The 12,806-nt window shown below is 31.8% G+C and overlaps 1 protein-coding gene across 1 annotated transcript in view; it reads left to right on the forward strand.

Annotated features, from left to right (window-relative positions):
• The window catches only part of LOC108694876 (disintegrin and metalloproteinase domain-containing protein 10), an 88,029-nt gene that overhangs the window by 29,960 nt on the left and 45,263 nt on the right, over positions 1–12,806 (forward strand). The window contains exons 4-5 of the mRNA XM_018204567.1: positions 3,268–3,945; positions 8,024–8,162. Of these exons, the coding sequence (XP_018060056.1) occupies positions 3,675–3,945; positions 8,024–8,162 (410 nt within the window). The 5' untranslated portion in view covers positions 3,268–3,674. The remainder of the gene's footprint in view (positions 1–3,267; positions 3,946–8,023; positions 8,163–12,806) is intronic.

A 12,806-nucleotide genomic window follows, 5' to 3' on the forward strand; every position in this document is an offset into this window, starting at 1 on the left:
TAAATTTTTTTTCGAGGTTGTTAGATTGAGTTTTTTACGGAAAAAAAAATGAACGTTCTTTCGCATGCCAAATATTGGCTACGTTCAATAGAAGAAATTAAATCAGTTAACGCTTAATGATTCTTTGATATGATTAATTCTTGCCTTTAGTTCTTCGCTGCATCTAGTAGGAATTAAGGTAGGAATCAATCATATTAAATCACTAAGTGTTAATTAATTAGTTTTCTCTGCTGAATGTAGTCATTGTTGTACAGCCGTGGATAGATTGTTGCAAAATTTGTTTTCCGATGAGTTTCTGAATTCAGCCTTGCTCGTAAAGCGATTGAATGGTTACATCCATAAAGCTTATTTTACAATAGAGTCGCGAGCTATAAGAAATTAATCAATTATAGTCAATTATTTTTGTCATCAAGTGTTTGTGTTTAGTGTGATTGGTCAATTTCTTACAGCTTACTTTGCGACCTATTGTAGAACGATAAGAATCAATTGCTTCGTAAAAAGACTGTATTCCGAAATCCATCGAAAAGAAAAGAGTGTTGTAATCGTTCTGTCCCTGTACACGCTAAATTCATAATGTTAAATTATACTAATGTTAATTAATTAAAATTATTTTTATAAAAAAGTATGGTATATTAACATTACACATGCTAAGCATTAGCCAGTAGTTTAATTGAAAATAATCTTGTTATTATTTCATAAAATTATTAGTGAAATAAATATATCAGGTTCTCTTGTTTTAATAAGATATTTAATTTTAATAAGATATGTTGTTTTTTTATAAATATTAATAAGTTATGTGTGATATTAATACTGTTGTTGAATAAACAAGATTATTTTCAATTAAACTTGTTAGCTAATGTTATTCATGCATTATTTATTTCATGTATAGGTTGCCATTAATCGTATTCAGGATGTTAATTTAACTAAAACAATGAAATTAAATAATTTAATTTAAGAAATACATTTAAATCAAACTTAATTGAGAACTTAGTTTATTGTTTACTAAGTACATACATTAATAATGTTAATATAGAATATAGATATTTATTTTTAATTGTTTATTTTGAAATCAAGCTGCAAACTACAGAAATAGATCTATATTATATTTTGACATACATGGAAGTAAAAAATAATAAATGTCATTTTACTCAAAGGATTGATTTACTATTGTCCCTTTGATATCTAACAGTGCAATGGATTCAAAATAAAATAAATGATAGTTACACAATTTTATTATGTATATTGAATTAAAATTTTTTAATTTTTTTCATCATGTATTAGTTTTTTGATTATTACCTCTGTACTTCATGACATTTTTGTAAAATACAACGTTCCATATTTCTGAGTTTATTCCGATATAGTTTTGTAAATAAAAAAAAAAACGGGAATCATCAATGAGAATAATTAACACATTCGTTACTTAAGATTGTTGAACAAAATTTAATTAAATATAAAATTGATAACCAATTAAAAAAAAATACATTATTTCTGGATAGATAAATGAAAAATTAAATTCTCTAATATTTATAATAGGACACTATTATTATTCACTCTTTGAAAAAGAGAATCAGCGTATTATTACTAACTTCAGTACTATATATACTTATAACTGATGTAATCATCAGCGAATATTTACTGTTTTTTCGTAATAACATATTAATTCACTTTAGAGATTATGATTACCTGCAATGCAATTCGATCTGCAGAAAATCATAATCTCTAAAAATGTATCATTACTGAAAGTGTATCATTACTGAAAAACAATAAATATTCACTGATGATTAGATCAATTATAAGTATAGCACTGAATTCACTTTTAGAAAACAAACTCGTGAAATGTATATTTTTTTATGATCTCACAATGTAAAGGACTAACGCCGAATATATCCGAGATAGAGATATGTGTTCCAATTTTCAAAAGATCGATCTTCCCAAATAATATTAGCGATTTTAAATCGATCTATTTTGCAAAAAATTGATTTTTTTAACTAAAAAGGACTATTTTAAAAACCGATCTCTGTAAAGAATTGTTTCTTTTTTTTTTACAAAAAGGATTTTTTTCCGAAACGATCTTTTTTTTTTAAAAATCAATTTTTAGTGAATGAATCGTACATCTCTGATCCGAAGTGCCTGTTGTTAATTATATTTCAACCAGTGAAATCACCATTTCCAGAGACATAAAGCAGTTTCGTCCGTTGAGTATTAACGATACGAAAGTCACTCTCATACCAGTCGCGCGTTTCATTTACATGTTTCAAAACTTTTTCCATGAAAAATGCAAAATGTTTGCGCGCTGCAAAACTGATGTATTTCACGAGCATTTTTAATTGTTGTTACTCATTAATAATCTCACCTGCATTGTTATGTACAATATAAACGAATTTGACGTCCAGTTTTGCAATGGAATTAGGAAATGAAATGAGATTATACTACCAGAAATAATCTCGAGTAATCAAACTGTTTACTATTCAACGAGTAAATCAGCAACAACTCATGAAATTTTGTAAATATTGTAAAAATTCGTATTTATATAAATTAAATTTTCATATTGCGTTGATATAAAATTGATATAAAAACTGTCGCTTCTTGCTAAATTATTAATATTATACACTGAAAAAAACTAAATTATAATAAATATTTGTTTTAATAATTTTAAGTAAATATTTATTAAGTATAAACATATATTTGATATATTTGATATATTTGATACAAAAATCATTAATTTGATTTAACTGTCATTTTTATTCTGTAATAAATATTTATTTACTGTAAATAAACGTTTACATAATAAGTACTATTCAAAGAAATTGTATTAAGATTTAAGATTTTCTTTCAATGTACACATTATTAGGTTATAATGTTTGGAATATTTTTAAAGATTTTTATTTAATGTAACGCAGAGTTGTTTGTGCATTCCCTTGTGGAGTATATACCATTAACATGCCACGTTATATGAGATCGCTTGTACGAATAATTCTCTAGCCGCAATTGCCGAGTCGACAACACTCTATCTTGGTCCCCTTTGCCCCCTCCACGTCTCAAACTTTTACAGTTTACAAGTTTAGTTTTACGATGTAAAAAAAAATAACGCTCGGCTACCCTTATCACTTCCTTGTGCATGAAAACAAGCATGTAATTTCGTAACGCAGCAAGTTTCGCGGTCGCAAAAGCACTGCTCTAATTTAACTTTGTTAGTATGTTTGATTTCGCAAAATAATGTTGCATATTCGTAGCACTTGCGATAATTCGCACATTTCTTGTCAACAGGATCGATCGGCCGGAGAGTGGCGCTCGGAGGTGGTGAACGTCGAAGAGGAAAGAGGACGACGAGGAGGAGTCGATCTGCCGTCGAAGGTAAAGCGAGGTGGAACCGACTGAAAAAGAGAAGAAAAAAAGAGGAAGGCTGAAAGCGAAGAGAGACGCGGTGGTGGTGGAGACGGCAGAGGGGTCGAAAGGTTGAGCGACCTACGGATCAAGACGAGGAGGAGGTGGCGGAGAGAAAGGGGCGGCAGAGAGAAGGCAGGAGGGATAAGAGAAAGAGGGAGAGAACGATCAGAGAAGAAGGACGGAGAAATGATCTTGGTAGGTGATTGGCAAAGTGTTGTGGTGGTCGACTCCTCGACGAAAGGCAGATAGCGCCATTAGTCGTTGCCGGGGCACGGAACATCGGGCCCATGCGCGTTGCGGCCCTGGCCGTGGGTGAAGAAGGGGAGGAGGAGGAGGAGGAGGAGGAGGACGAGGAAGAGGAGACGGAGGGCCATACGGGGCACCACTACGGGGCCCGCGGGCCCGCGATGCGCTCCGCGGTTGCCGCGACAGTGGGGGGCAGGAGTCAATGGTCCATCACGACGTGTTCGATTTTCTATGTGCTGTTACTGCTGCCCGTTTGGATTCCGATGGCCGTCGTCGACGCGTCTCCCCTTCATCCCGCACCTCCATATAGAGGTGAGTCACATTTGGTTCTCTTTGTTATTCGGTAAAGTTAAATTGACTCGGTGTCCCCAAAATTCGTATGCTGGATCTGTGTCTTCAAATCGAGAGTACATGTCGAATTTGAGATCGAATTGGGAAAAATTGAATTTTTACGTACTAATTCTTTTCGCGTGTGATTATTTGATTTTTTTGATGGAAAATCAAAAATCAAGATTATTTTTTAGAGAATTATTAGTTAAATCTAATAGAATAAAAAAAGGTCTGTTACACTTTTTATGCATTGTTATTTTTGTAATATTCAGAAATACTCATAATGTTAATTTAGAAGGTTTTATTTAACAAATATTTGATTCCTTCATTTTTCGAAATATATCTTGTCATTTTTATTCAAATATTTTTAATATTTCAAATATCAGTGTTCTCAAATATTTGAATTGTAATATTAATTTTTTTTATATATTTGTCAATATTATTGTATTTATTTTTAAGTAAATTAATATTTTAGAACAGAATATATAAATATACAAATTAATGCTCATTTATTTTCTTATATTAGGTGTAGTAAAAAAAAATCCATTATTTTTCCATTCAATTTCATGCAAAAATAATGGATTTCTTTTTACTACACCTAATATTATAAAATCTTATATTATAAAATATTAATATTCTAGCCATTTGTATAATATTTATATTTATATAATATTATATAAGATATTAAATATGTACGATATATCTGAAAAATTGTCGAGTCGTTTGATTTAGTAAAGTTTAAATTGAAAAAATATTGGTTTAGTGGCGATCGTATACCCACGTGGGAGTCTCCGGATGACTTATATCGAAATCCGCGCCGGTCGATGTCCCGAAGGGGTCCATCCGCTTCGGTAGTAGCCTTAAAGTCCGATACTCGCCTTTGTCCAGCGTGTTCCTTTTGTGTTCTGATCGTTCGATCGGTAGTATTTACCGAAACAATGGTACGCTATCCTAAACGGTGTTCTAATTGTGATCTGGAAACACGTGACATAAATTGCACTTAGCCTTGCCCCATTGATCATTCGAGCCATTTACTTCGAAAGTTGCTTAAATTACGTGTTCAATGTCCGTTCGTTAAAATATAGATATACCATGTAATATGTAGTCGTGTTTTAGATTCCTTAAATTCATCGCGCGGTTAGTACAAAAATCGAAAAGTATGGGAAAAGTAATTGATAGCTGTAAACAAACCGTGAAACAACGCTAAGATTTATTACAAAGAATAAAACAATAACAAAAAGTTATTAAATTGAATGACAAATAACGATTTTTTTACTCATCTTTCATTCTCTGGAGGAAAATAATTACACAGAAAAAAAAGATTGGTTGCTGTGACAATTTAGATAGTAAAATATGGCATAGCATTTTTTATATGGCTGCAGCAACCAGTTTTTGGTTGTAGCAGCAAATTTTTAGTTGCATTAGAATCATAGCTATCGAAATCATATACTGACATTGCGAATAGGTTAACACAACTAAAAATTTGCTGTTACGATCAAAACTAGTTGCTGCAGCCATGTAAAAATCCCATATTTTATTATTAAAGTTGTTGCAGTAACCAATCTTTTCTTTCAGTGTAGATATTTTACGGTGGGAAAAAAGGGCGCAGGTAGCTGGATTCGAGAGTGACTAGATTGAATCCGAGTTTTAACTTTTCAAACGGTTGTTGAGCCACACAGAATCTCACGCATATTAATATATAATCAGAAACCCTTAAGTAAGATAGTCAAGTCTGGATATTTGACTGGACTAATATGGCGACAACATTCGATTCTTTATTGTAGAGTATATAGACTTCCATAGTCTATCTTATACTTTCTACAATGCCGTCATATTATATCGTGAAAAAATTACTGATCTAGATTCTCACTTGAGAGTTCTCTTTTATATATTTTTTTGTGCACTCATATGTATCTAAATAACGCTGCGTTACGATTATAATATAATTAATAAAATTATACCGAATAAATTTTATTTTTTCTGAAATATTCGTTGAATTCTTCAATTTTTGTTTTTGCGTGAAACAGTATTGATTTTTAAGCTCTTTAAGTGCGTGCCGTTAAAATTTTTCTGTATTAGTGGATTGCTTTTGCATATATATATATATATATGTGTGTGTGTGTGTGTGTGTGTGTGTGTGTGTGTGTGTGTGTGTGTGTGCGTGCGTGTGTGTGTGTGTGTGTGTGTGTGTGTGTGTATAATTACTATAAAAATATCGGAATATTATAAAATTTATTATATTGAAATCCAGCGACAGGACTGATGATTAATGTGTGTGCATTTTCTCGGTAAAGTGGACGCAAAACAAGTGCACTTCGGCTGCTGCACTTGTCCGAGATCTGAAAACGCGTCTCTGAGGAGCTCTCTCGGCCGAGTGGTCGTGGTGAATGCTCGAGCATTCGTTTCCTCTTAAAATTTCCGTGATCTTTTCATCCTAAAATACTAAAAGAGTTTTCACGAAGTGAGTGTAATATTTCACATTGTGTATATATGCGCGAAAGTAAATTAATTGATTTTGCAGCGCTTTTGCAATGAGACATCGGCATCTGAAGTGAATAGATTTAATTGATAGAGTGAAAGAAGATCTTTGATATAAAATCATATTAGCAACAGGAAATCCAATGAAAGAGTACGTATATAACTATAGTTTTATAAATATTGCAAGTATTGTCATTGCTAAAAGGCAAAATATTTCAATGGATACTTTAATGAATCATCTGAGACTTATTTTAATAGTTAAAAAAAGAAATTTTAAAAAAGTTCATTTTTAATTTTGTAATTTATTCTCATTGATACTTTTTTTATGATTAAAATTTAGATTGCATTTCTAAATGAAAGGATAAATATTTTTGTATACTCGATGTTAAATATAACTATCCAATTTTAATTTGCAATAAATATGGATATTATGTAGAATTAGTGAAAGTTTGTACTTTTATAAACATATTAATATATTACATGTAAACATTCAGAATTAGGAGTTAGTTCCGTAAATATGAATGTGTTTATTCAATATTACTTATTATCATATTTAATATATTTAATAAACTGCTTGATTTTACATTCCATTGAGATTGTGATAGAGATCAGAAATAAATTATAGTTTCTAATTTTAAACTTTTAGTAGGTAGAGAAATAGGTGAAATTAGAATACCTCAAATTTTATTTTTATAGATATATATTTTTTCATAGAATATGTATAGAGTTAAATTTATTTTTATATTCTTAGGAGATAGAAGAATATAAAAATAATGAACTTTAAGGCCTTCTAGACGATACTTTTTATTTTCTTTTTGTAGAATAAGGTTTTAAAATAACTATGTATGGGGGTGCTGTGATCACCTATTCACTTAAAAGTTAAATATGAAGACAAGATATGAAAATGTCAAAATCTATTTCTATTTTTCGTGATATATATAAATTATATTATACTTAATTTTACAATGATCTTAGTACATAAAAAAGTTAGTATAGTCATCGCGTTTTTTCCCACTGTGAGCAATCAAGCGCGAATTATACACGCGTTTAAGGTGCGTTTATATCATGTGGCAGAACTCAAGAACTATGATGTAAAAAAGAAACTGCGATATGTTAGAAAAACTAGTCTGGATCGTTTTTCTTTGACTTTGTATTATTAAAAACTCTCAATAAGGATATAAAATTATTATTCTTTAGCTATAATAGAAATTTCTTTAACATTTCATAAAAAGGAATTTAAAAAGTATTTTTTAAAGATAAATTTGCATTTATAATTGTACACTTGTTTGTAAGGAAAAAAAGTCTACTAACACTAATAACATAAGTTTTTCAAATGAGTTTTATGTCGCGTTCCTTTTTCTTCGTTTTATAAAAAAGAAAGTTAATGGAACGATTTCTTTTTATTTATTTGAGAATCATGAACGCTTCGCCTTCTCAATCACGCCTGTGGTCACATCTAATACAAATGCATTTTTACGACGCAACTCATCTTCGCGTGACTCGCGATTTACCGTTTGCGCAATGCATTTTTCTTAGACAGTCACTAATAAAACATCCGTTTTCCTGATTGTGTACTTTTCAGATATCACGCGCTCGTATATCAGGTATTACGAGGCAGCCATGTATGACACCGTAGCCTTGAAACGACATCGCAACCGGATACGTCGTGACGTCACCGACTCCAAGCAACCCCTGATTTTGAATCTGAAGACGCTCGATAGGTGAGTATGAGTTCTATAAGCAAACTCCTCTCTACCTCGGTACACACTCTTCCCTCGCTCGCAGTGTGTTCCGTGCAAAGACGAAAAGAGATCGATACGGAATCTGAGCATCCAAAGAGTTTGCTGAAATATCGGGATCATCATCGAACGTCCGTTCTAAATCGAGATAAGGAATGTCTTTGAAACTCTTGAAAAATTAAAAATTCCGGATTCCACAATTCTACAGTGGTTAAAGAATTTTGTGCGATTTAACAATACAGGCGGAAATATCTCCGAGTACGTTACTATTATATGACCTCTTGCAAATGGCATTTCGAAATTGGCGAATACGTGAACCTCCTACACACTGCTCGTAAAGCGATCGCGGACAAAGTTGCCAGTATGCCGCCCGCACGTTCTCGGTATGTCCTTGTTAGGTCAGTGGTACCTGAATCCGATTAAAGAGATGGTGGTCATGAGACTAATTCAACATATAACTTAGCTCGTATGAATCGCATGCGTGTTGCGAAATTATTTTACTTTATTAATTATACATATTAATTAATGCGAATATATCTTGTTTCTCTTGCTTTGCTTTTGTCTCTCTTTTTTTTAAGATAGAAATTTGTGATCTTCATCAAGAAAGAAAGTTAATTCTGTTTACTAGTATTTCGAGTCACTAGGCATTCTTCTTTTTATATCACATAGGTCATTTTTTATTTTTACTTTTAATAAAGTATTTTCTCTTATATATCCTACTACGTCCAATGAAACATATGAAAAATAATGTTAAAGTATTTTCTGAAGTGAGAAATTTTTGTTACGAAGCAATTACAATGATAATGCTTATAACAATTGAAACATTCATAAAAGATGCTCCCTCTGTCCTTCTCTCTCTTTTCCGTGTTGAATATCATAATGTTTGTATGTCGAACTGGATTTACTATTAGGAGCAGCAATCACGGAGTTTCTCTCTCACGGTTATTTAATATAAGAGATGCAACAAACACAAATGGCAGAAAGTTCAATTTATGACAGCACTGCAGTTCAGCAACAAACCGCGCTCTAACCACTGTCGGTGTATTATGGCGGAACCGTTTAAATATTGAATCGCGCTTTCACTCGCAGCGTATTTACGAACTTAAGAAATAGCCGTTAGGTAACGGTCCGACTTCAGCCGTGTGAAATTGGCTCTCCAACTTTTGACAAAATTAATTTTTCATAATTCATTCGATTGCTCATCGTTTGTACATTTATGCACATTTTGAATTTTTTCTTGCATACTTTTAATAAGAAAATTATTAAAAAAAGAATTTTGAAAGAAGGCTAACTTCACTAGCTAGCTCCCCAATTTCGAGCAAATTGAAAAAAAATCATAATCGATAGATTTTCGTTTGCACATTTCGAAAAAAATTCGATTTTCCGTTTGCACACCTTTAGTTAAAAAGTTATTAACAGTAAAAGTTTCGAAAAGAGTCGGCATTAAGTTCGAATCGTACCTATGCTCAAAATAGCAATCGTTAATTTTTTTTTAAAAGGTTTTTGTTTGCATATTTCGAAACAAATCGATTTTTTGTTTACACACCTTTATTAGGTAGTGTAATTTTGCAATTTTAACCGACTTAGTGATGAATATGACTGTTTGCTCCAAGAGGGAAATGCTTTAAAAGATGAAGCGCAAAAATTAAAACTATGTGAATATAAAAGTAGCACATAAGTAGCACATAAATCCTATGTATTTGATTTTCCATATCGGTTGTTATTAACACGTGGAGAAGGCTGATTAACAGCCTACTCAACCCCCCAAAAATATTTTTTAGCTGAACTAAATGAGCGCAAAAATTTTTGAGAGTGCATAAATAGCATTATTATATAATTTATTCATTAAGATTTGGTTAAGTAGGGAGGGAGGGCAGCTAGGCAAACGTATTTATTTATTGGTATAAAGTTAGCTCCTCCCAAAATTGTTTTTTAAATAACTTTTTAATTGAAGGTGTATAAACGAAAAATCGACTTGTTTCGAAATGTAAACGAGAAACTATCGATTCATGTTATTTTGAGTAGGTACAATTCGAACCTATTTGCCACTTTCGATCCTTCTCGATTGTGAATATCTTTTTAACTAAAGGTGTGCGAATAAAAAATTGAATTGTTTCGAAATGTGCAAACGAAAATCTATCGACTATGCTCTTTTCGATTCAATTTGCTCGAAGTTGGGGGGCTAGTGTTAAGTTAGTCCTCCTAAAATTATTTTTTTAATAACTTTCTTACTAGAAGTGTGCAAACGAAAATTCAAAGTGTATATAAACGATGAGCAATCGAATGAGCTATAGAAAATTGATTTTCTCAAATGTAGGGGGATCAACTTTATACGGGTTATGACTTCATTTTATCTTTCGAATTGTAACGATATGACTTTTTCGAATTTTTCCTAATTTGCTTGTTTCAGTATCGCACATAAACAGTACATAAACAAGCAAATTATAAGCTTTTCATTTTCCTGATATATTATTTTATTTATTATTAACAATATTTTTTATGAGTTGCAAAATTATGCATCTTGCTTTTGTTTATTATTTTTTGGTATAGAGAATGTAATAGAAAAAAAATTAATCTTTTTGTTAATTGTGAAAAATTATGTTTTTTTATTTCAATTCATAAAATAAATTTGAATTTCATAGTTTTAACTTTAATTTAAATGTTAGCATAAATAATAGAATTTTCTTGTTTTATGCCAAATAACATAGGTATATTTTAGAATATCTATTTATATCTTGTGCCGTTTTTTAGATACATCTGAGATTGTTCAAGAATAGACGAATTAGTTTAAATCAAACAAAATTTTGAATTCGATATTCCTTTAACTATAATTCATCATAAATATTAAAACGATTATAAATGAAATAGAAATTAAATTAATAAATGAGATACGATAGAAATTGAATCTATAATTTTGGGATTGATTATTAGTACAGAAATATCGATATTTGTAACAAAAAACAAGGATCAAAAATAAGATAAATTTTTATCAATGTCTTTCAATTTCACTTTTGTTGATTTTTTTATCTTCTTAATTTTACATAATTTAATTTTCTTTTTGTATTGAATTAAATTTGCAATTTTTTTGCGCTGGGACGTATATATTATTTCATTTCGTCATTTTAAAAATAAATTTATTACTTTTTAAATTAATTAATAGGATTACGTACATATTTTAATATTATGTATATAAAATACAACGTATATATCTTTCTAATTGTACTATTAGATAATTGTATCAATTTATAATAGATCATATTTAATGAATTGTGTAATTGTATTAACCGCTTTATTCGGTCTGTTCGAAAATTTACGTTTATATATCAGTATCAATATTATGTGAACAGAAATACAAACTATCTTTCCAATTATTATACTATTAGACAATTATATCAATCCATAATAATAGATCGTATTAAACAAATTGTATTAAACCCATTTAATTTGATCTGTTCGGAAATTTCGCCGAATTTTGCATTTCATGAGGAAAGTGAGACAACGTTAAACACATTTGTCCAGCTATACATTATGCAGGAGACCGTGACGACCGCGTGCACCATGTATGTAGATTGCAAAGTTACAACAAATGGTCCAGCATCTCAGTTGTGGCGAGGTGACTCGATAGAAATGGTTTACGTGCGAGCCCATCGGCGTCATTTCTCCTTTCTTCCTACTCCTTCCACTCTGTCCCTCCCTCTCCCTTTGGGAAAAGGAAAGGGAGACAAGTTCTCGAGGAAATTTCGCCCGTAATTCATAGACGTTAAGCTAATTAACTGGCTGGTACTTCTTGATCCGACAGTCCGGAGGATTTGCGGCACTCTGGAGAGGGAAAGAGGAAGAGGAAGAAAGAAAGGAGAGAGCGATTCTCTCGGTGAAGTCGAGGAGTCAAGAAGCGAAGTCGAATTCTGTGATTTCCGCGTGCTGGATTTAGACGCGTGTAATTACCACTAATTGCGACGACGACGATGACGACGCCGACAACGATAACGATGTCATTGTCCTTCTTTTGCGTCTCTCACTGGTGTGATTACTCGTTACTTTCGAAAATTTGCCGCAGAGGAAATCCGTTGCTCTACGTGTGTCTCCTTAAAGTTGTGGAATTAGGATGTTGGCGATGTTAGTGCAACTGGTCTGTGTGTTGGAAATAGTTGTCTTCTTCCTCTGAAAAAGAGATGTGATATCCTTTGTAGCTTCGCTTAGCGGGAATGAACGTTGACAGAACAAGGTACGAATCAGAATAGTGTAGTGTTTAATAGTATTTATTTCAAATTTTTGCATGTAAATAGAAAACACTTTACATATTTGTGCAATTTTTAGCAAGTCAATTATGCTATAATCGATCGCGATTGCCTGGTTACAGGCCATTTATTTCATTGCGTTATGACTTGCTGTTATCGTCTTACTGTGCATTCCGTCGAGCACACAATATTCGCTACCGTCCTACGTTCCAGCAATTCCGGAGAGTATCAGTCTCGAAAGAATTTTAGTTCACGAAGAATTTTCTACGTAAAACTGTCCAGGGAATGTTAAATAAATGAGTACGAGAAAAAGCCAACTAGGATAGTAGAAAAGAGAAAGAGAGAGAAAGAGAGAGAGGGGGAGGGAGGGAGGGAGGGAGGGAGGGAG

The sequence above is a fragment of the Atta colombica genome, unplaced genomic scaffold (assembly GCF_001594045.1).
Source record: "Atta colombica isolate Treedump-2 unplaced genomic scaffold, Acol1.0 scaffold125, whole genome shotgun sequence".
In the NCBI taxonomy this organism is placed as follows: domain Eukaryota; kingdom Metazoa; phylum Arthropoda; class Insecta; order Hymenoptera; family Formicidae; genus Atta; species Atta colombica.